Source organism: Sarcophilus harrisii, chromosome 2, assembly GCF_902635505.1.
Source record: "Sarcophilus harrisii chromosome 2, mSarHar1.11, whole genome shotgun sequence".
Taxonomy (NCBI): domain Eukaryota; kingdom Metazoa; phylum Chordata; class Mammalia; order Dasyuromorphia; family Dasyuridae; genus Sarcophilus; species Sarcophilus harrisii.
In genome coordinates, this window is record NC_045427.1 from 518,813,265 (window position 1) to 518,838,633 (window position 25,369).

The 25,369-nt window shown below is 41.4% G+C and overlaps 1 protein-coding gene across 1 annotated transcript in view; it reads right to left on the minus strand.

Annotated features, from left to right (window-relative positions):
* Positions 1-580: 580 nt before the first annotated feature.
* Positions 581-25,369, minus strand: part of SMAD6 (SMAD family member 6) — a 105,023-nt gene continuing 80,234 nt past the window's right edge. The window contains exon 4 of the mRNA XM_003755676.4: positions 581-1,356. Within this exon, the coding sequence (XP_003755724.3) occupies positions 812-1,356 (545 nt within the window). The 3' untranslated portion in view covers positions 581-811. The remainder of the gene's footprint in view (positions 1,357-25,369) is intronic.

Genomic DNA, 25,369 nt, shown 5'->3' on the forward strand with positions numbered 1-25,369 from the left:
TGTCTGCCTCATTAGTTTTCTCAACTGCAAAATGAGAATAATAACAGCAGAGCTGTTTTAAGGATCAAATGAGAAATTTTAAAATTGCTCTGTAAACTTAAAGTGCATATAAATAAGTGTATATCATCATTATTAATTTTTATCCCCCTATTTAAAAAATGAATGGAAGCTTCCAAATTCAGTGTTTTCACTGAATTGATCAGAATCCTATTGATATCATAATATTTAGAGTTGATAGGGACCCTTCAAAATTATCTAATGCAAATTTCTCATTTAATAGAGTTTTGAAAAAAGATCCAGAGAAATTATATGACTTGTTAAGAATGGACTTTATATCCATGGGTTCTCATCCTTTAAATTCAGTCCCATTACCTCTCAACTTTTGTCCTTCCTTAAGAAAAAAAAAGACAGAAAATTTATAATGCGAATACTTTATTATCAATGAGTGACTGGTATTAGCTTTTTGTCTGGGTATTAATAATATTTCAAAAACCATACACCAAACCCAGGTTTTTTACCTAGTTCTGCTGTATCATTTTTTTTAAAAATCTGTATTGAAAGAATTATATATAAGCCAAAGTGCGTTTTCATTTCTTTGTCCATATACACATTGCACCATACATAAATAATTACATTGTAAAATGACTCCATCATTACAAGTATAATATATATTTCCATATAATATATAAAACTTTATATTAAATCTAGGTAGATGATATTTGGGGTAGTCTGTGGGATTTTTGTCTTTTTTTCTCTGTCTCCCTCCCAGGGGCTCTTCCTTGACTTAGCTTTTCCTGCTGGAGGCCAGTTGTTATCTGTTGTTGCTGAGTAAAATCTCAAGCCAACAAGGGCAAGAGGTGATGAACTGTCTGGAGTAGCAGGGGCCCCAGCCCTTGGCAAAGCTGATCCGCACGCTGTTGGGATCGTAGGGACCGTCGGTGTAATCCAGTTCTGTGGCGTGCTGCTGCAGGAGGCAAGACTTCTCAAAGTCAAACACTTTGATGGAGTACCCCGGCATCACCTTGCGCACAATCAGGGTCCGACAGCTGGGAATGTCCAGTGTTGGGGAGTTGACAAAGATGGGATGCTCGCCCCGGTTGTACGCCCACACGCCGTCGGGCTCCTTGCTGAGGAAGATGCCGTAGCCAATCTTGTTGCGGGTCCTCCTGACTGTCTCACTCCGGTGCTCCAGGTTGAGCTGTCCCAGGCAGAAGCCATTTCCTTGAGGTAGGTCATAGAAGATGCTGACGGACTGTTCATACACCGTATAGAGGCGGCCCACTCGGGTCCGATGCTCCCAGTAAGCGACATTACACCAATGGCTCTGCTTCATGGTATCAGGAGACATGCTGGCATCTGCGAGGAAAAAAGTAAGTAATGTCACTCACGGACCGGGAAATCAGCCCGACCAGTCTTTTTTTTTCTTAGCTGAGGCAATGGGGATTAAGAGACCTGCCCAGGGTCCCACATCCAGGAAGCGTTAAGTGTCTGAGACCAGATTTGAACTTGGGTCCTCCTGACTTCAGGGCTGGGGCTCTACCCACTGTGTCACCTAGCTGCTCCCCAACTGGTCCTTTTTTAGTGTGTGCACATTATAGGGCCTCCCAACTACCTACATATAGGCCCTGGGGACACAAGGAAACATAAGACAACATCTGCTCCGTGGAAGCTGAAGACAAGAGTGCCAAGCTGGTGAGAGTTGGTTCTTGGTTACAAGGACTATTGTTCCAACTTCAATTTAGAGGATTTTTTTCCCTCACAGTTTCTGTGATCCTTCTGAAGGACAGACATTAAAGGTAGTAAGAAGGTTCATAGAGGATGGTTCTAGGATCTGCTACTGACATGGATACTAGACCCTTTCTTCAGAAAAACCCAGCAATGAAGGCGTCCTCATCTGCTTTCCAAAAGGCTAGCAAGGACTAGTCTACCCAAGGTTTGTATTATCACATCCCCTCTCTGGGTCTCAGTTTCCTTATAAAAAATGAAGGTGTTGGACGAGACAATCTCTAAGGTCCCTTCCAACTTAAAGAATTTTTTCTGTGCACCTACTACCTAATGAATGATACCAACTTAACGATGACCGACCTTCAAAAAGGCAGTTACCTCCCTTCCCAACCTGACTCTTTAAGACACAATTTAAGGTGTTCTCTTGGTTTCTGTTCCCTTCCCTCCATCTATGATGGAGCTCTCCCTATCCATTATGCTATACATCCTCTCATTATTTTATATCTACTTTGCATTTACTAAAAATGCTGAAGATGCTATATTCCCCTTCCTCCCTTCCCCCTTTAGAATAACTCATTGAAGATAGGAAGCATTTAATTGTTGCCTTAATACACCTCCTCCTTATGCATTGCTGCATAAGTGCTTGATAAAAAATGTCTATTGAAGAGAATTGAAATAAGCTGACTTAGAGAACCCAAAACAGGTTAACTAACCGAGGCATTCTTTGATTCTAACAATGGGGAGAGCTACTCATCCTATCTAAGTCTTAGGAAAAGTGAAAGATTATTTAATGCCTATTCCAAAAGGTCTGATGCCCTTTTTCATCACAGTCATGAGAACTTGGGTTAATTAATAGTGGGTAGTCCTGTACCTTTGAATAAGGGCAGAAGCTTAAGCAAAAGGACTCTCTAGGAGACATGAGAGAATCAATTTAAAAAATACAGTGTATCTAAACATTGTATGTATTGAAATGTAACTTTAACACTGAACTGGAAAAGGATATTGTTAAAATAAATGTATGAAACTCTAAAATATGTTACAATTTTTTTTAAAATGACCTAGGAGGCTTAATTAAGCAAATTCTCCCCTTTCCTGCACATTCAGTGCAGGTCTTTGAACATAATATTAACTCCCTAATAAACATAACCTGTCCAACTCTTTTACAGGGCACCGTGCATGAATACAAGACAAGCCAAGGCACACTTGTGTTAAGGAGTTTCACTCTAGTTGGTGAGAATAAAAAGAAATAACATAATGTAAGACAGTACAATGTTTATTTTTGTGATATGAATATGAGAATAGTTTCAGAGAAGAAGAAACATCAATTAGCTTAGCATGACATGTCCATAGAAGGCATTACCATGAATGTAGTGAGAATTGGGATAAGGCATTATCTCTTTAAGTGATACAAGAAGCAGAAAAGGCATTTTTATGTAAAAGAAAAGTTTATCGACTAGTAAAGAATTTAAAGCATTGCCTCTGTCATAGTAAAACATTTTGACGTCAGAAAGAAATAAGAAAAGAACTTTGGTTTCATAAAAACTTTAAATATATATAGATATATATAGATATATATATATATATACACATATATATATATATGTATGAAAAAACAGGATTTTCAGATGGGATTTGAGCAGTTTTGGAAAGAAAATGAATTGTGATAACTATGTACATTTTGATTAGTAGATGAATATATATGTACACACATATGTGTCTGTATACACATGAAGACTTAAATCATCTTGGTAATGCTATAGGGAGATGCCTCACTTCTGTGTGAATAGTTTGATGGTTTAAAGGAATAAAGATAGACCTTTTATTTGTTAAAAACTGGAAAAATTTGAGTATGAAGAAACAGTTTCAATGATACAAACCAGAATATTTAGAGGACCAAAGAGTTTCACAGAATCATAAGCATTCATCTCATCTACATATAATTATTTCACAACTTAAGAGTGTAAAACTTTTGAAAATGAGATATTACATAATTAACAGCTAAGGTATAGTTTTTAAAAGTTTTTTTTTTGTTTTACTAGGAAAATGTAATGGTTTTTTTTTTTGGTTTTGTTTTGTTACCATTTAGATAAAAGGTAAGTCACTGAATGCCAGGAGGCTGATTTATGCCAATGAAAAATATGGAAGACAGAAAGCTGAGAAATTAGAGGTTGGAAATTGAAAAACTTAGCCAGAGAAGTGGACTTGACAGGTGGTGAAAAGCTACTGCCTGAAGAGACCAGAAGCAGGAAGTTAGTTGAGAGAAGGATTTGACTAAATGACTACTGACTGGTTGGAAAAACTCCATCTTTCTGGACAAAAGCTTCAGTTCCAGATACTGTTCTTTAGTATCTATAGGAATTTAGGTTTCTGAAGTCTCTCAGATGTATCTGTAGCTTACTTTCTGCTTCACACACACACACACACACACACACAAAACGGGAAAAGAGAGAAAAGTCCATTTTCATTATTGCTATACTGCTATATGGGAAAAGTTTCAAGGATGTAAATGGATGTTTCAGAATCCTGATAAGTAAAGAGTGGGCTAAATTTGTTTGTCTTGTTCTGGCCAATCTGAACTATTTTGTTATAATCTGACTGGACAAGACCACATCCTGGTAAGTGAATAGCTGGTGACAGCTAAGCTATATTGGCCAGAGACAGCCTACTTACCAGATGCCTCTTGTAGTTTTCTGGCTTCAAGGGAACTGTCATCCAAATTAAGAGTTTAACACTTTCTAAAGGTTCTTTTGAGAAAGATTGTAAATTGAAGAGTTTGTAAATGCTGATGAGAATAAGGGAGGAGAGAAGAGGAAAAGGAAGAGAAAGGAAATTTGTTTAGTTGGAGAACAGTGAAGACCACAAGACAAGCAGGAATCAGAGGAAACAGCTTTGTATGACTATGTTCCTAAATGTATGTATGACATCAAAACCTAAAGTCCAGAGCTGTGAGTTAAGAACATAGCTGTTCCTTCCTCAGTTAAACTCTGCCCCACAGCATCTGAGTACACTAGTAAGAGAATGGTCCAAGTTTATAGGAGGTTTGTGATTATTGATTCACTTTACCTATGACTTTTTTTCTTGGTTATATTTGCAATTTGAAAGTATCATTATTGTGAATTGCTGGTTTGTATATACATAGAAACACATCAGAAGGGGCTCAAAAGCTAAAGTCATGAGTTTGTACAAGGATATATGTGAGGGTGCATCCCTCCTCAACGGAGTTTAGCCCTAGATCCCTAAAGAGAATTTGAGGGTGACAGCACAGTATTTTTCTGGGACCTTGGACCAGCCAGTATATGAGCAGGTTTGGAGTACATCTATTAACCCAGAGAATGAACAGGTGTCCACACACATATGTGAAGAGTTTGGTGGCACAGTGAATATAGACATCTTTTTCCTGGTGTTATATATGCCTTAAAATCTGACATTAGAAGCTCTAAGGAAGACAACCCTAATATAATGTAAGGCATGAGGGCAGGAGCATAGGATGATGAAAAGCATCCCTCAGAACTGCCATTTGAATGATACCCCAAATCTGTCGAGAGAACTTTGCTTTAGGTTCCCTTTGAAGCTAAGTCATGACTCAAACAAGGACATGTGCTCTAGGATTTGCTTTTTTTTTTTTTTTTTTTTTTTTTTTGGCCAAAACAGTCAAAACCATTATTTTATGTGGAATGAGTGCTCCAGGTGGAGAGAACCTGGCACAGCAGCTGGGAGTAGGGACAGAGAATTTGGTGTGGCCAACAACAGAAAGGAAGAGATTTCATGGGTGCAGCAAAATAAAAATCCACTTCTTAAATCATTCTGTTCCTTTGGTCCATATGCTGTCCACCAGCTTTCAAGTCCATGCCTGGATAGGGATTGATTACATTTCTATTGTCAACTCTAATCATTCTCTGAATAACAGTGAATAAGCTTAAGTTCAAACACTCTTTATTGCCTGTCATAAATGATACATGTGAAATTCAAACACATTCAAGTTTAAATTTCAGGAACAGCAGGGATCTAAGCTCAGTCAATATTTTCATATACTGACCTCTTCTAAGCAAAGATTGGGTCTTAAACTAACAAAATCACTATCCTTCACAAAAGAAATACAAACGGGGCCTTCATTAATGAAAGTGCTAACTGTCCTTCCCTAGCTTGAAAACAGAAAGTTAGGGCAAGTGCAGAATGCCAAAGACTAATCTCCTTGCTGACTGACCTCGATGGGCTCTATAACCCTAGCCATCATCAAAAAGACTGCTTTATTTGTGCACATTGTTATACAAAGGAGGATTATACCAGCAGAAGCCTTGATTGCTAAATTACATTTTAACATGGATCCCTCACCTCTCAAGTCTGAAATCAAGATGGAAAGAAATTTCTGCTCCATTTTAGCTAAAGAGAGAATACTCTATTCAGACAGTATGGGTTGCAAGTCCTTTCTCCAAATATGTAAAGGAACTCTAGGGGGTACCAAGCCAACATTTAAACCTCCCACCCAAGTGGTCTGGGATATGTGAGAACAGGAAGTAATCATTCCCTATTCCTTCCTCTTTCTGCCCCCCCCCACCCCCACAGCCATGAGGCCTCCCTGCCAAGGGACCTGTTCTTCCATCACACAGCCTGGTTTTCTGTTCCCCAATTCCAAATACATATCATTCCTCTTTGGGGGAGGAAGGAGAGAGAAAGAAATAAGCATTTATGTGGCACCTACTGGATTCCAGGCACTTATTAAACACTTTTATAAATATTATCTCATTTGAATCTCATGATAATTCTGGAAGGTATGTGCTAGTATTATTTCCATTTTACAGATGAGGAACCTGAGGCAAGCAGAAAGTAAGTGAATTGCCCAGAGTCAAATAGTAAGGGATTTGGACTCCCGATGTTCTAGAGCTCCAGGTCCAGGACGGACCACTAGCTATCTCTTTGCTAGAGATGTTCAAGCTGAGGGTGATCTTCTGTTCTGTATCTCTTCACACATAGTAGAATTATTTGTTGACAAAACCAGAATTCAGCTTCCACAGGTGCCCATGATTAAATGAACAACCAAAAATTTAACAGGGAAAAGGCTCCCAATGACTTCATTCATGACCTAAGAAGGGGGGGCTGTTCCTCTTTTCTCCTAGGCAGGCCCCTCCTCTACACAAAATGCGCCTGACATTCTTGTTCTGGCCAGGCGTCTGGGGGTTACAAAGACTCGGCAAGGGAGCTTGGCATCTGAGCAAAGCTTGTGCTCGGCCTGGCATGAAGGTCCCTGACAACAGATCACCAGACTCTGTCCTGTTGACCTCCATGCCTTCATGCCATCAAGTCTGATTAACTCACCCACCGGGTGATGCTATTATTTTGCTTCAGAGACTCTATTGCCGGATTTAAACCTCCGGCTGACAGCTCCAAGGCTTTTCTTTCTCAAATGGCGCTGGAGGGGAAAAAGCCCACCCCCCTCTTCTTCTTCTCCTCCTCCATTATGGAAGGACTGAATTGAGTTACACTGTGGGAGTGTTTAAAAAGAGCTTGTACAGTTGCAGCTCCTGTTAAAAGTTTGGGTAATTAGACTGTGAGAATACTATGCCAAGAGCAAATGTGTGGGCGGCTGGGGAACACCCCAACCTCAAGCCCCAGACGATGGAAGACCAAGTAGCTATTGTTTCTGGTCAGGACCAACCACATGGTACCCACACTAGAAGCCTTAGCACTGAGAAACTGTTCCCCATCTCTTCAGAGTAATCTATTAGGGGCTGGGGGCGCTGGGAAAGGACATTTCAATGATCAATACAGTCAAGGATCGTGCCAAACCAAAACACCTATGGCTCGGTCTCTAGTTCAACAAGCAAGTATTATGGTAAAAGCTTAGAGATACACACAAAGAGACACACAAAAATACAAAACTAAAGGACAAAAAAGCAATTTCTCCATAATCAGGCAGGAGTTAGAAATCCAGATGGAAAAAGAGGTGATGCAATAAAGGAAATCGATATAAAATAATTTCTCCCTCAGGAAAAAAAAATGCTTTGCAGAGATGATTTAGTCTTGCAGGTATGTGTATTCCCATTTTACAGATGAGTAAACTAACACATATAAAAGTTAAACTGAGTAGACTATGGTCATACAGAGCTGGCAGTAGCAAACATAAGGGTCAGATTAGTGGGACAGATGGTGAAAGCTGGTCAGAAGGTCAAGAGTCCTTTAGACCTAAAGGGTAGATGTGGAAAAGAAGACTTTATGGATCACAGATTCACAGTTCTGGAGCCGAAAGAGACCTAAGAAGCCATTTAATACAATCCTCTCATTTTACAGATGAGTAACTATGGTCCCAAAAGATCACATGATTGGTGTCACAGGTAAGATTTGAATCCAGCTTTGGTCATTCAACACTAGAACCCAGGTTTCCTGACTTCACCATCCAGCACCCTGGTATGGTGAAAAGGATCTAAATGTAGGTCAAAGGATGCAGCTCAATGAGATAACCATTCCAGATCAAATCAACTTAAAAAGCATTTATTAAACCCTTACTATATGCCGGAGAATATGCTAAGTGCTGGAATAAAGACAAGGGAAAAAAGCAAAGTAGTTCCTACCTCAAGAAGCTTACAGTCTAATGGAAGAAGACAACACATAAGGTAGAACTTATCCCACCTTTTACGGAGGAGTAAAGTGTGGAGAGGCTGCTCATGGTCTTCATGACTCCAAGGTCACTGACACTATAACCTTAGCCCCATGGTTCTGAATTCATAATAGTTTTATCCATTTGTCCCCAAGGGCAGCGAGGTGATACAGTGAATAAACCAGAGAGCGTCATGTCATGCATGTCTCGTGTCACTCAAGTCACGAGGACTCAATTTCTTAAGATCAAATCTCTGAGACTATCTGTATGACCCTGAGCCAAGTCACTGCAGCCTGTTTGCCTCAGTTCCTTCAAAAATAACAAGCCACTCAGTATTCTTGCCAAGAAAACTCCCAAATGGGGTCACAAAGAGTTGGATGGGACTGAACAACAAGATAAAAAATGGGGATTGTGAAATGGTGTGGAAGATTTGTGGCGACTGTCTCATTTCCAGTTCAACATGGCTTCCTTTGCTGGAAGCTGAGCCTAAAGTCTGGATGTTTATCAGGGGCACAAAGAGAGTATGGCTAGCTGGTTCCATCCCCTCTGGCCTGAAGTCCTACCCAGTAGACAGAACTGATTGCTTCAGAAGAGGTCTTGGGGGAATCACACCTGTGATACAAAGACCCAGCAATGAAACACTGGATTTTTCAAGCATCATAACCTTGAAATTTCCTAGATAGGCCCAAAGAATGACTTAACCAAGATCACCTAGTTCAACAGCATTGGCAAGTCTGGGACCCATGAAGTCTGTGCTTTGTGTCTGCAGAAAGGCCAGTGAGTAGATGCTGAAAAAGGGCTGACTGCCAAAGATCTTTGTCCCTAAGTGGCTCCCCAGTTGCCCTTCTTGTGGGACTAGCCATCTCCCACAGCCATCAACCTAATTAAGAACTAGCTACTTAACAGCAAATAAATCCTGCCGAGTCAGACCTGAGTGAGCAACATCAAAGGTGACCAAAATCTGACCGAAAACTCCCAGTCACCAACCACTGACCACAGCCTGGCCCTGTTTCCTTATCTAATTCTGAGTCCTGGCTCCAGTCTCCCAGGATTCTAAGAGACTGGCCATCGTTCCAATCCCTGAGATTTGCAGTGTTGGAAATCATTCCCACCATCCCATACTCAACTAATTGCCAAAACTTAAGGTTTCTAACCCCAATATCTCTAGAAGCATTTGGCCATTCTAGTTCAGGCTCTAATCACCTCTCACTTGGACTTGTATATACATGGCTTTCTTCTAAGTCCAGGGAGCTTCCCTCCTTCAGGCCTATTCCTTTCCAAACCCATTATCCTTATAGCAGCCAAGGTGACACACAGAATAGAGCTGATTGTGTCCTTTCCCTTGCTCTAGAGCTCTGATGGCTCACTAGGGCCTCCAGGATAAAATAAAAACTTCCTGTGCTCAGGATCAAGAGCCCTTCGAAACTGCCTCCAATCTACCTTTCCAGGCTTATTATACATGATTCCCCCTCACAGACTCTATGTCCCAGAAAACCTGACCTGCTCTACCTGCTATTCTTTGGACTGGATAATCCACCTCTTTTCTTGTGTCTCTCTTGTGCTGGCTGTCTTCTGTGCCTAAAAATGTCTTCCTCGCCTTCATTTCTTAGAATCCTGCTTTGCATTTGGAAGCTTATGACTCTCGGCAAATGACTTCCTACTTCTTAGTTTCCTCATCTGGACAATGGTGGGGTGCATGAGATAAATGGCTTCGGAGGCTCCGCTGAGCTCTAAATGGATGGTCCTAGGACCGACCCTTGGTTGTCTCAAGACTCTGGACTGCAATCAGAACCATATGACTAAGGAAATCTACAAAGAGACCCTGGAGATGATTGAATTCACCCCCTTTCCATTTAGAGCTCAAGAAACTGAAGCCCAAATCAGCCAAAGTCGCACAGCAAGCAAGAGAACACTAAACTGACTCTTAATCTAGGATTTTGTTAACGCACTGCTCCTGCCTCTCAGTTTGGTGGTGGCTGAGATGATGCTGAAAGCCCTCGTTCCAGGTTAGAATTCAAGGAATTCTACAGAGCTGGTAATTTTAAACTTCAAGGAGAGAAGGGAAGGAAAGTCCTTTCTGCTCTTAGCAGGCAGCCCCTCCTCCCAAAGGGCCTTTCAGTGCCCGGGACCCAGAAGAGGAATGAAGTCTCATTCCTTCCAGGAGAGGGCAGTCGGGCAAAAGCACCAGGACCCCCTCTTTCCCTTACCAAGCAACCAGTCTGGCATGGCTGGGGACGAAGGGGAAAGAAACAGCCCAAACAATAGGACTGCCCGCCCGGGGAACAATCCCGTCTCTAATCGTTGGAATTCTTTCCTCTGGGTGCTCTTGGTCTTTTGAAAATGATCAGAAAAATGGTAGAGAATGTATAATTTTGTGGGAGACCAGACAACAAAAAAGCAGCTAACTTGTGAGGAGGAAAGGTGAGAGAGAAAAAGATAAATAAGCTTCCTGAGTCAGCAACTTTCTGTTAAAAAAACAAAAAACAAACAAAAAACAAGAAAGGAAGAAAGAAAAGACAGCCCCCAATGAGGCTCTGCAGAGGGGTTAGTGCTAAGCATTTCTTGGCCTTTTTTTCTCCTCTTTAGCCAAACTACTCTGGCTTTAATGCATCCCCTGGTATGAACCACAAATCTGCTCCAATTAAAAGTCTCTTCCAGTCCAGCATTCAGAGGAAGCAGCACTACAATTTCTTCTTGTCTCTGGGTTTCCAGTTGGACTCACTTTCTGTTCCACATTAGAGACATCTCCTCTGACTCCCAGACACCAGGGAGACAGGAATGGGTTAAGTTTTGATTCACCTGTAGAGCCTGGCTGCTCATGAGGAAGCCACTCCAGTTCCTGGAGACCCATGCAGACCCATCTGAGCTTTCTGATTATGAACACTGGCCTTTGGTAAATGGATCTGGTCCTTTTCAAGGGTACAGGGTTAGGATGGGTGAGTATATCTATTCCCTTTTGCAACAGAGGTTAATATAATGGAGAAAAACCACAAAATCATACAAAGTTAGATTTAAAAACAGTCTTAGGGTCACCAGCCCTTCATTTCCCAGTGGAAGAATCTGGGGCCCCAAGATAATGAGTGTCTTATCCGAGGACACATGGTCTGTTAGTGACTGAGCAAAGAGGTGACCTCCGGGGCCTACTTTCCAGCTCACGCCAGTCAGGAGGCCACGATCGAGGCTTTCCCCATCCTATATAAAGCTCTGTTCAATACCCAAAGGAGCCTGTCCCTCGTGCTTACAGATTCGAGTTCCAGGAGATTTCGGCAAGTTTTTCATCTGAAGCCTGGTAGTAATTATGAGGTCCTGCATCAGTTTAACCCAACACCCCTTTAAAAGCCCTTTTTGCCCATTAGATAAGTAGTTTTTGTTATCATTCTTTAAAGAGGAAAAAAACCCAGGAAAGGAATTACCATTTAACCCTATACTATCTTTATACATAATCTAGAAAATCAGCTTTAGATCTGGCAGCAAGAAAAATTCAGGTTCAGTGATGGGACTCCAAGCCTGGGCTGCTTTCCCCACCTCCACCCCCTTTTTAAAGGGAGAAGGGAAGCCAGTTCTTTATTCTTCCTTGCTCATTAAGCTCAGTAAAACCAAAGGAATGCAGGGGTGGGGTGGGGGGTGGAGAGAAGGCCCGAGAAATGTGTATGGACACAAGTTAGGAACTCTCCAGAATTCTTTCCTTCCAGAGCTTGGAACAACCCTGACAAGGGTTTCCCCTTTTTCTCCCCGCCTCCCCCCCGACTTCCCCCTTTTCACCACCCCCTCCCCTTCTCCCCAGCACCTTTGGCTCAAGGAGGAAGATCAGATTCCAAGCGGAAGTTCCTAATCAGTCATTATATCACAGATGGGGCCACCAGATTAGCTGCCTTCATGAGGGTGAACTCAATTCCATTTCTGCCATGGGTCTCAGAAGTCCATAGGCTGGAACCTGCCTTTGCCTCTCTATGAAAACAATTCATTCTGTAGGTGAGAGTGGTCCCTTTTTTCAAGTACATGCAGAAAGAAATAGGGGTTCAGGCATTGTACATAAAGAAAAGAGGCAAAGAGCCAAACTGGGATGATTCCAAAGACTTGTGCTGGAGAAGATCTGTGTGATCATCTAACCCACTCATTAACAAAAGAGGAAATTGATAGGTCAGAGGTGAAATCACTCAACCAAGGTCACAGTATTAATCAATTGAGAAGCCAGGATTAAAACTCTGATTCTAATTCTAATTCCCAGTTCAGAGCTTTTTCTAATACTAGTAGTGGCAATGGTTTAACATCCAGAACAGCCTTTCATATTGTCTATTAATTTTACTTGATTAAAACATCCTCATTCTCCTCCAACCAATCCTTTACACAGCTGCCAAAAATCATTTTCCAAATGTACAAATCTAACCATGTCATTCCCTAAATTCAAAGAGCTACTTATTAAATTAGATCATTTATGCAAAGTGCATTGCAAATTCTAAAGTGTTACAGATTCACTCATCACCAATAGTACAAAAATGCAAACTCCTTAATCAACTCAAATCAACATTTAAGCTATATTTCACTCTCCTCCTCCCTTCAGGTTTTGTACCTGTCAGACTAGATTATTTAGCAGTTCCATAACCTTGTCAGTTTTTCAGTTCCCCTCTCTGATGGCTGGAGGGCATCCTTCTAGAAGTAGCTTAAGTGAACTCTCCCCATAGTATCTCCCTGATCCCCCTTCTATTCCACTCCCTTTACCCCAAAGATTTCCCCTTAGAGATATATTCCATCATATTCTATATCAGCATTGCACTTCTCTGTGTAACCAAATGCTCCTTAATAATAGCTAGAATGTATATAGTACTTTACTGGTTTGCAAAGTGCTTTACAAATATTCACTTAACAAATATTAACATTAAATCATCCACAAAACCCTAGGAAGATTTATTATCCCCATTTTACAGATAAGGAAACTGAGGCAGACTAGGATTAAGTAACTCTTCCCTGACTCCAATCAATTTTTATCCAAGATAATGCTTTTTTTTTTATTATTACTATTTTTTTGGGGGGGGCTAGCCCATCCAGCACCTAGCAAACTCCTTATACATAGAATAAATGCACTGAATAAAACATTTAAATATTTAAAATAAAGATAGACCAGGTGGAGGCTGGAGAAACTATAACTCAAAGTATAAGTCACAGTTGTCTAGAAGCAAATTCTGGATTTAAATGTTACTTTTGCTACTTTTTTTTTTTAAATAGTAGCTGTGTTGCTTTATGAAAGTAACTTTTTTCTGTGACTCAGTTTCCTCATCCTTGATCCCAGATCTGAGACACTTAACCTTTTTTGTGTCATTTAGCAATCTGGTGAAGTTTAGGGATTTGACTTATTGGAATAATGTCTATATTTAATTGAAGGAAATTTCACTTGGAAGGTTAAATTTCATTTAGAGGTTAGTGAAAATAAATATCCAAGTTCACAGACTCTCTGAAATTTCTGGGTCATAAATCTTAGTTTAAGAACTGCTTATAGATAATCTCATGTGTGTATATATGTATATGTGTTTAAGCACAAAAAGACACAAAGGATACATGTATTTAAATATGTAGCCACATATGGAGGCAAGTTTTTTGTTTGTTTGTTTTGGGGGTGGGAGGATGGCAGGACCAGGAGAAAGGAACTAGAGGGAGGGATAAGAAACTGAGTAAAAAATATAGTCCAGCCTGTGGTCCAAAAGGAAATAAAGCAGGCAGCTTTTTAAAGAGCCGATGCGGGGCCCTCTGGAAAAGTTCTCAATAGAGTATGCAGGAAGGAGCCTTGCTTGCTTCTCAGAACACAGCTCCACTTTTCCCAATCTCCCAGCCAATCAAAGTAACTGCCTGAAACGTAGGTGGGTTCGGTTTCCATTCTTTTATCTCCCAGCGTATTCAAACAAATCCTGAAAAGATGAACTCATCTTGCAAGCCTGACATAAAACAAGCGCTCTCTCCAGCCCCTAATACAGAGGGCCTGCTCAGTGTCTCATCCAAAGCCAAGTATTAGTTTCGCCCGGAGCTATTAGGCTCTACCACTCAGCAGACAGCAGGGGTGATCCTGCAGAAAGCAAGCCTGTCTACACATTGGGACTCAAGATCCTCGCCCTTCTCCTCCTGCCCAAACGCAGGAACTTCCCAGGCTCGGTCGGTTACATTTCACTAGCAGGGGATGAGGTTTCTTTCTCCCACGGAGCCAGGGCCGTACCATTTTCCCTTGCAGAAAGAAGGTCGTTCTCCTCCCCCAGACCTCAGCCCCCCGTGGTACGGGCCACCTTTTTAACAACTCTCTCTCCACAGGCAGCTACAACTTATGACAGCCACATTTAGCCTGGCGTCAGAGCTATCTCCTCCATCAAAGCCAACTTTATCGATCAGCCTCTACACCAGAAACTCTGGCTCGTGTTTACTTGTGGCTCGCTCCTTGCAAGTCCCCATTTCCTCTGTTTTCAGAACTGCCTCTCGGCAGGCACATCCAAAAGGAAACTCAAACAATTTTAAGATTAAAAAACGAGATAGGAAGCAAGACAGAGAATTCAAACCAGATCCTGGAAAGAAATCAGTGCCGTGGAGTGTGGGCGATATTGATATGAGGGCTGGGGCGGAGGTGAGGAGTGAAAGGAGGTGATCAAACCCAGGCCATTCGAAGAAGATTCAAGTAATGCTAAGTAGCTTATAAAACCTGCCCCCATTTTAGAGAGGGAACCCGTTAATAAAAACAAAAGTCTTTGAACTTTGCTCCTATTCGACATTATGTTTTAAAACTGAGTCAGACTCCTTAATTTTATATTCCCATCCCCCAAAGGTTTAAAAATAATATTTCTACAAAATAATACCTGTCATGGTAGAAACTAGCATTGCTTTACAAGGAGGGAGACTAAAATCTGTCTAAGTTTCCAAACACACTATAAGTGACACTTGGTCCATTTCCAAGAGTGAAGATGCTTTTTCTCCTTCCCTCTCTCCCTCCCTCCCTCCCTCTCTCTCTCTTTGTGTGTTTCTTTCTCCCCGTTCCCTATTCCCCCCCCCCCACTCTCACACACGACTACCATCTTTTCATTCATTCAAACATTCATTAAGAATCCACTGTATGTAAAATGGTAGCCTTAATCAAGACACAAATTTAGTATGGGTCACTTTGCTTATGAGGTTAAAAGCCCAGGAAGAGAAAGACACATTATAATACATACAACATTACGTGAAAAGCGCATTAAGTGCACAAGGAAATAAAACTTATTCACAGAAGACAGATTTTTTTTTTTTTTTAAACTGGGAAAGATGATTTCTTTTTAAAGCAAAGCCCTTGACACTCTCCACCACTAATCTTCACAGTTCTTACTTACAAAATAGTCAGATGCTAACCTCAGAGTGTCAATAGTGAGCACCAGTATAATTTTAAATTTATTTTATACAGTTTGCATGCTCATCATTATCAATATCCATTTTAAAAGTTCTGATTTCCTAGGTAAATCCAAACTACCAGTCACTCCACCCCAAACACTACCCACTACACAATGATCTAAAACAGTCCCTTTTTTAGGACTCTGATAAAAGCCATTTTTGCCTGTGTGTATGTTTTTTTTTTCCTTTTGAGGTGCAGAGATACTGATTTGTGGCAGATGGCAGTATCTTGCAAAGAAAACTCTTAACTCAGACTCTGGGCATATGAAAAACTCCAGACTCCCAGGGCCAAGATAATTCATGGCACTTCAGTCAAGTTTTTACCAGGAGGCAGCTTGGTTTAATGGAAAGAATGCCGGACCTGGAGTCAATGAGCCTGGGATCAAATCCCTAGCGTGACTTGAGGCCCATCCATTCAACTCTCCTGATAGCAGCATCCACGTCTGTAAAATGGGGATAGTAATAAACTACTTACTCGACAGAGTTATCTTGAGGAAAGCAATTATATCTTAATGATTTTTTTTTTCCAGAGCAGCTTAGAGAACTCTCAGTGGAGAAACTCCACTACCTCCAAGAAGGGCACTTGTCTAGTATCAAGAGTATCCTGGAGATGACCCAGAAGTTAAATGACTTGCCCAGGCTCACACAGCTTGTAAATGTCTGAAGACAAATCTGAACTTAAGATGAGGCTTCCCAATTCTATGTATTGCAGCATCTAGCTAGGGTAAAACAGGGGAGTGTTAAACTTGAAGTTAGTGAGACTTGAATTCAAATACTGCCTCAGATGTTTACTACCTATGTGACCCTAGACTAACACCTCAGTTTTCTCATCCATAAAATAGGAAATAATAATAAAATAAGAATGCCTGGACTCTTGTGAGGATCAAATGAAGTAACATGTAAAGCACTTTGCAAACATTAAGGCATAAATAAATAAGTGCTAGATATTTTTCTTCAATTGTAAAATGGAGAACATAATTGTTCTCACTCACATGGCTGTTGAGAAGATCAGCTAAGATAATGTGGACAACAATCAGTAAAGTATCCAGCACATAGCAGGCTATAATAATTAATAAATGCTTATTCCCTTCTCCCCGTCATTAACCATATAGATGTGCCTTGCTTTACAATAAGTAGTAGTCATACATACAGGGAAATGTTTTTATATTAAAGAGTTTTACAAAGGGGGGGAGAGATTATGTAAGGGACTTAATCAATGAATAATCCTTCTCTAATTTGATTAATCTTGGGCAGTTAGGGGGTGCCATAGTGCACAAGTCACTTGGCCCTGCTTGCCTCAGTTTCCTCATGTGGAAAATGAGCAGGAGAAGGAACTGGCAAACCACTCCAGTATCTTTGCCAAGAAAACTCCAAAATAGAGTCACGAAAAGTTGTACATGACAGGACAACAACAATATGAATAATCAGTCTCTCTTAGATCTGCTTTATAAATCTGGCATTTCTAAATACTGGGTTTTCTTAAAGCAAGGCCTGCCTATACAGACATAATAGTAACAATTCTGAAACAAACATTTATAACTTATTATAATAAGTACAGAGCTAATATTTACTGGAGAGATCAGTGTAATCCAAGATTTAAAGCTAATATTTGCGGGGGGGAGATCACTGTAATGTAAAATTAAACTCTTCCCTACAAGAACACTGCAAATTATGATAAAAATGGGTAGTATCTCACCCAGATGTTATAAACACGGTAGGCTGTTTCATGACTGTCCTATGAGATATACATTCCATAGCACTTTAACCTCAGTGACCATTTCAGTTAGCTATTCTGATTGGAGGGAGAGGTGGTGGAGGAAAGATGAAAAAGGATTAAATCAATAGGGCTCCTGACTTAGGCAGGCCATCCACTGTTTCTGGCTAAGACCTTAACAAACTCTTGGAAATGCACCAATGACCTTGGATGACACACCTCAACCCTATTTAAGAGATTCTGGCTCCTGGGGTGGAAGGAAGCCTGGTTTGGTTCCCAGTCTATTCGCCCACATGTCAGGAAAAGGTCTCTAAGAAACTCTCATCTAGACCAAGCATCAGAAGAATCACATGAAACACAAAGGAACCCAGCACTGAGTTTAATAGTTATATGCATATTAAAAGAACTACTTAGCAAATGACTAATTAGCCCACACAGAGCCACACACACACATGATGGATCTCTATCCATGAATGTTGGTTAATGTCCACAGCACAGGAAGAAGAGTTTGATTTGTCAATTAGGTTTCTAGTTAGATTGTCTTTCCAAGGCTAATTATTTAAGGAAGGAGACTTAGCCTCATCAACCAAGAAGAAAATCAATTTGCTGAAACCATTCTCAATCTCTTACAAATTCTGGAAAACAAAGGAACCAAACCTCGCCATGGTCCAATATTACAAGAACCTTGGTTATAGCCATAAGTCCCATCCCTTACATAGGACCCGTGAGAGAATGTCAACTAGTTGTGCTACATCCTTGCAACCTATCCCTCAATCACGGAACATTTAGTAAGCTCCTACTATGTGCTAGGTATCCTGCCAGGCAGAGTAAACACAATATAATTGCCTGAAATTACTCAGAGAGAAAATAGGCTACAGAGCCTAGCAAATTACACATGTATAAAAGGTTTTTTGTTTTTATTTTTGCTGGAGAATGTATTTGCTGCATTCAATTAATAGATTCATCAAGCAACTACCATCTTGTTCTGTTTTACCTTGTATGGTCTCGGCCCAGAGCTTAAAGGACTTAGCATATTCTAATACTTCTGCAAGGATGCTGCTCTCTGAGTGCCGGAGGAGCGGGTGCGGGGGACAAGCAGGGGAAGGGACTCAAGGTGAGGATCAATGTAAATGTTTAAAGCCCAGGCTTCATTCAGAGGGTTAGAAAACTCCTTTCTCACTGCTCCCAAGGGTGTGACTAACTTGCAGCTCCTCCACTAAGACTGGCGCCTGAGATTCCCTGCCCCTCCATAGCCCTGCCAGCACAAATCAGCTGGGGACTAAAGCTCTTGCCCTCCCAAAGTCAGTATGTCCGCATTCCTTGAGCATATGCCCAAGACAGAATACACCGAGGATCCAGGATAATTCAAGCTAATAAATCATTTCCATTGTGAATTTCCCTTTTAGCCCCAGCAAAGTCAAACTTTTCCTTCCCCTCACTGTTAACCATTCTTTGTTCACTTTATCTCTGGACTGCTTCAGGCTGGCATGGAGCCAGCTCTCAATTATTAATTAATCTGGGAGGCGCAGGTTGCATTCCTGGCCACCCTAACCACTTCCTACTTGGGCTGGGAACTTCTTCTGCCAAGTCTTTTTAGTTACATCAAGCATGTTACAATATCTCGGCTCTATCTTGTGGCCACAAAGGGCATTTAAAATAAAATGTTAAAAATAACAACAAAAAACCCAAATACCTCAAAGATCCCCACTGCCTCCAGTGTCACAATAAAGCTGAGATGCGTGAAAGCATAAGTTAATTAATGCAGCACCCACTTTGTATATTGGAGAGGGGAGAAAGAAAATTGGCATGTGTAAGTGTAACTAATGAGGGTCAGGAAGTCCTTGGGATGTCTTTAGATGTCTCTGGCTGGTGACTTGAGGAAGGTACTTGCCTTTTTTTTTTTTTTTTTTTAAAGAATACTTACTACAAATAAGAGAGCTCAAGAAATTTAATTAGAGACTCTGGGGAGGGCTTAGTTTAAGGTAAAAGCATAGTTTCTGTGTCAAAACTAAGAAAGACTATTTGTAAAACTGCCTTTGGAACAGAAGGAATGAGTTGTATCCTATAGATATTTCAGCACTAGGCTGAACAGTTAGCTGGAGTCATACACAAATCCTCAATAGGTAATAATAACTGAATCTACTCAGGTGTGTGTGTGTGAGAGAGAGAGAAGAAAACCAAGATTTAGGCTGAGCATCTCAAAAAAAAAAGGAAAAAAAGCATGTTGACCAAACCAATAAGCTGCCGATGGGCTGAGCTAAGAGCTTTTTTGCATCTTAGAGTATATGTATATACGTGTATATGATATCATTGTTATATGTCAGCTAGTTATATGGGGACAGGGGAGAAGGAAAGATATAACTGTGATGAGCAAACTTATTAAATTTGTGCCTAGTTTTAAAAAAGGGCTTCTGACTCCTCAATTCTGAAAGTGAATTCATTGAGTCTAGCTCCCCGGTGTGAAATGAAAAGAAGTGGGAAATGCAATCACACTTGTGAAATCAGAGCACACGTTTACTTATTAAGGATTACAATCAAGGCAAAAACCTTGACTTAATTAGAAGTCTAACTAAAAACATAATGTGTTAACCCCTCCCCAAAATGTTATTGTATCATACTAAAAGCAACACAACTTAACCCCCTGCCCCTCATGTTGATATTAGATTAATAATCTCCATCTCAGCCAATAAGCCCACCTATAGGCTCACATACAACAGCTGGGGGAGGGGAGGTGGTGAGTGGTAGGGTTGAAGGAGAAGAGAGTTGATGAACACATTAAAGTAGTCACCCAGATCAATGAAAAGCAACTTAAGTGCCCAACCAAAGGAGGCAGTGTATATATGGCCCTATTACTCTAATATGCCATCCAAATGACTTTTCATCTGCCTTAAAGCAGAAGAGTTTCTTCTTCAGGGCATTCAGCCAGGTGCAAGTTGAGGCTGCCAATTCTGATGTTTCCTTGGGAAAAAAAAACCCAAAAAACAAGTAGATGCTCTGTACCCACGTGTGAAATTACCTTATGCATCAACCACAGGAGGTGAGCTGACCTGACTGGGTTGAATACTGTTTCTGACCGTTACAAATCAGCTTAATTCCACACTGTCTTCTCTTACAGAGGTTGTATACTCTCAATATTGGGGAAGCTCCTGTCTATACTGTTAGTTCAGCTGTGCATTTGACTCTTCATGACCCCGGCAAAGATCCTGGAGAGGTTTGCCATCTCCTTCTTCAGTTCATTTTCTGGATGAGGAAACTGAGGCAAAGCAAAGTGACACGGCTAATAAGCGTTGAAGACAAATCTGAACTCGGGAAGACTTGTCTTTCTGACTTCAGGGGTTGGCACTCCATCTACAGGGCCACCCTGCTGCCTCATGCTGCATATATGTCCCGAGGGCAAGATGAGTGAGACGAAGATAGGGTGCTAAGTTTTGTGGGTTATGGGTGGACCAGGTGCAAAAAGGTGTGTCATGAAGAGACTTAGAAACTGGTCTCTCTACCTTAAAATATAAAAGTAGTTTAAGGAGGGATTTTGATCCTAGGATGCAAAAAAGTTAGATTGCACGAGATCCCAGAGTTAGGCAATAGGTCCAACATTTCAGAAATAGTGCTAAAAAGGCTCTAGGTGAACAATCCTAACAAGCTAGGAAAACAGTTTCAATGGGAGAATGGAAGAAGTTCCAGTTAGGGTATGGAAAGGGAGAGTTCAAAGTCAAGTTAAAGAAACACTGAAAAGGCAAGGAGTGATGGACATGGAGCAGGGAAACTCGGGGACACATCCCAGTTCTAACTGTTGACCCTAAGCATACACTGCACCTCATTTTTCTCTTCTATAAAATGTTTGCTATTTGTCCTTCGTTCTCGAAAGAGGGCCATGGCATGAGGGAGGTGACCTATGACCTGCAAGTGAATTGGATTTAAGTGAAGGAGGGCTGGGCAAAGTCACCTGCCTCACTTTCTCCTCCAGAGACATCTGGGGTTCAGTGGCCAGACACAGATCAGGAAGATTGGAGTTGGTCCTGGATGCATGGGAGACCTTGGGCTTTTTAAGCTAAGGACTTCAACAGGTCTCACTTTGACTGAGGCTGCACCCATGTAAAATGGGAATAAATATTTGCATACACCCCTCTGCAGGGCTGCAGTAAGAAAGTGGAAATGTGATCCATGCTCTAGGCCATTCTCTTAAGACTTAGAACAGCACAGCATCAGTATGGGCAGTTTTCCTTAATAAAAGCTCCACATCTGCCTTCTCAGTCCACTCCCCCAAGCTGCTTGTTTGGGGGTGGGGAAGAGGGCTCCATCAGTACCAAGGTGCTAATGAGGCTTCCTATAATGATGGTTAGTCTATGCTTTGTTACCTCAGATATGGGCTTCCAAGGGACTCCTGTCCTAGAATGGGCCAGAGTTTGCAGGATCATATTGTTCCGAACTTAGCCAATGGACCCCCCAAACCCCACTTTCCTGAGCTAGAAGGATCTTTATTATCTCTGTCCACCTTTGTCATCCTGGTTTTGAAAGACCAATCATCAGGGCCCTCTGAGGTCCATATGCCAGCAGAAGGGTCCTGCCCCAACAGACGCCTGGATCTAGTTCTGGTTCTTTCTTCCCCTTGGATAGTTTGACTTTTTTTGGATGAGAGAGATACTGACAGCACCCAATGGGTGATGGAAATTGCCCTGGAGGCAGATTCAAGCTGCTGAATAAGGACCCCTTGCCCTTTTCCTTTGAACTGTTTTTCTTCAGATGGTTTATCTTTTTTCCCCACATGGAGGCCTTCCCTGGAATGAGGAGAAAGAGCAGGGGGAGAAATTCTCTCCTTGCCCCAGAATTGCCTTCATTCCCCTCTTTAAGTAATCAATTGTTATGGCCTCAGCCTCTGAAATTAAATACCAAATTGAGAAGCAAAAAAAGAAAGTGGGGGGAGGGAATGGGGGAAAGTTTAAAACTACAAAAAAGTGAGGGAGAAAACCATAAATGTCCTCACAAAGGAATAGGACTGCCTGGGGCAGTTTCCCTAAACTGAGGAAGTGTTGGAATGAAATGCTTTTTGGATCCCCCCCCCCCAATCTTAGCATCTTCTATCAGGGACCTCCAAAAGCCAAGTAATTCATTTCTTCATTTCTAGGTGATGTGTTCAGTCATGTCTGACTTCTCATGACCCCATTTGGGGTTTTCTTGGCAGAGATACTGGAGTCTCTCTCCTACTCCAGCTCACTTTATAGATGAGGAAACTGAGGCAAGCAGGATGAAGTGACTTGCTCAAGGTCACACAGATAAGTATCTGGGGCCGGATTTGCAGTCAGGAAGAATCAGTTATCAGAAGAAAGTGAAATAAGCTAAAGAGGAAGAATCAGTTATCACAAAGTTGTATAAAAACACTGAATGGCGGGGGGGGGGGGGGGGGGGGGGGGGAGGAGAGAGAATGAAAGAGATCATCTCTTCCATGTGGTAAGAAAGGATGAGTATGATGGATACAGAGATGCATGGGAACTATTTATATGAAATGTAAGCAATTCCAGGAAAATAGTATAACACTGTCAAGGGGCAGAACAAACCAACTGTTAACTGAATTCTGTGAAATTATAATGACCACACTTGGCCCAAGAGAGATACTCAAAGGCATCCCTCCCCCAATTCTTAGCAGAAGTGGGGGACTATGGGTGTGGAACAGTGCATGTTAACAGGCTTTTTTGGTGTTGGTTTAGTTTTGCTAAATTGCTTTCCTCCTCTTTTTTTTTTTTTTTTTTTTTTTTTTTTTTAAATAAGAGATGGCTTTTTGGTAAGGAGGTAGGAAGAAGAATTCACTGGTAAATGTAAATTACATAAAAACAAAAGATAGCAATAGAAATATATTTTTTAAAATAAGTCAAAATGAATTTTTTTGTCTAGAAGTTTCACCATGAGGGGATTTTAAATGGGGCTTTGGGGGTATATTATTAAGTTTTGCAACAAAATGTCCTGTTTCCCTTTTTGTATGCTTACAAATTTAGGCGGACTGGGGCCCGAATGTGTGGTGGGACTTTTCTTGAATGAATATCAGAGTAGTTTTCTGCTTCTCCTAAGTCCTGACAAAGAGCACTGACCCTCCCAAGCCCTCCTGTTGCTGTCTCTCAGGCAAAGGATGTGCGTTGTAAAATGGGGCAAAGTTTCCTATTTTGAAGATAACATTGTAAGACACAGGAAGTCCGAGAGTTGAGAGGCTGTGTTTCCAGAAGGCCCCTGCACACCCATTTGTAATAACTTCCATTGTACAAACTCTCTAAAAGTTCCTATATAAAAATGGAGAGGGGGAAACAAAAGAGGGGGGGGAGACTTCTGTTCAGGGGGAGTGGCTCACTTAGCAAAGGGGCTTGGTATGTTAGTGTAGCAGAGAACAGTGGAGACAGAAAGCCTGAGATGCAGTCCCTGCTCTGCATGTGATTTGTTCCTAGGCAAGCCCTTTCCTCCACTGATGCAATGTCTACCACATGATAAATCTTCAGTAAACAATTGTTGCTAGAATGAATGAAAAGGGATGCACCCAATGATGTCTGAGATCCTCTCAGCTCAGAAACATGCATTCCATGACTAGCAATGATAAATCTGATTTTCTAATGGAGAAGATGGCAAAATGGAGCATTTTCCTTCTTCCCCTTATCCAGAGTTTTCTAGCACACCCAAAGTATATGCAAGAGAGGCCAAGAGTCTTTAAGGTGTAACAGGCAGTGTTAGCTCTTAAGTCTCGATCAACATTTAGTCAAGGAAAAAGGCAGAAGTGCTAGAGAGAGACCTTCAGGCCCAGTGCCAGAAGGCCTTAGTCTGCGGGGGCACACCCATGGGCAGAACTGTGGGCACGGGTCAGAACTGTGGGCACGGGTCATCAGGACCAGCTGGAATGCCCGCAGACAGAAGCAGTGGGACCTGATGGACAGAGAGCTGCCCTCAGAGTCAGGAAGGTCTGGGGGCTCATTTCCTTCTTCTGACACACACAAGACACGGGCTGCGTAATCCAGGCCAGAGAGGTCACCACAGCTACATGTAGCCCACGATGCTCCTGAGTGCCACTTGAACCAGATGAAAATGTGATTGGGAAATATTTAATAAAATGAATAAAAATATAACAAAACACAGCCAATACCACTGAGTTTGACCACACAGCTCTATATAAACCTCTAAGATTAAATTGCTGAGATGGAGCTGACTTGCTTTAGTAGAAGGTCCATTACAGCAATTAAATTTGTTGTTTTTCAGTTGTCACCCCATTTGGGATTTTCTTGTATTAGAACCAGAGCTGTTATACATTTCCCTCATTTTACAGATGGGGAAACTGAGGCAAACAGGGTTAAGTGACTTGCCCACGATCACACAGTCAGTGAGTGTCTGAGGCCACATTTGAAGTCAGGTCTTTCTGTCTTGGAAGCCCACCTACTGCACCACCTAACTGCCCCTAACAATGAAATTATTGGTCTAGTTATTCCTGTGTCTATTTCTGGACAAGTCACTTTCCCTTTCAGTTTCCTCATTCTTCCCACTGATATTGTGCCTAGGACACAATAATTCAATAAACATTTAATTGATGGAATAAAAAGGGAGGTACACCAAGGAAAAAGAGGATTTATTTTTGTACTATTCCAATTTCTATGTATAGACTACGGATACTTATGCCTTGTCTTCCAATAAAGCCTTTTTTCCTCCAAAGATTGGGGAGGGGAAAGGGTAACCTCTTCACAAGCCTTTGCAGCTCTTAACAAGGTATATGATTGGAGACAGAGTATGTGTCCATCCTCTCAAAGGGATTAAGCTCTGCCATACAGATGAAATCAATGATCATTCAAAATACCAAAGAAACAAAACTATTTCTTCTATAATGTTCTTCCCTTTCCTCAACATTCTCTTCCAATTCCACTGCAAAACCAAAGTTAAGTCTCACTGCATTCCCTCCACCACCAATCTCTTCTCTCAACTCC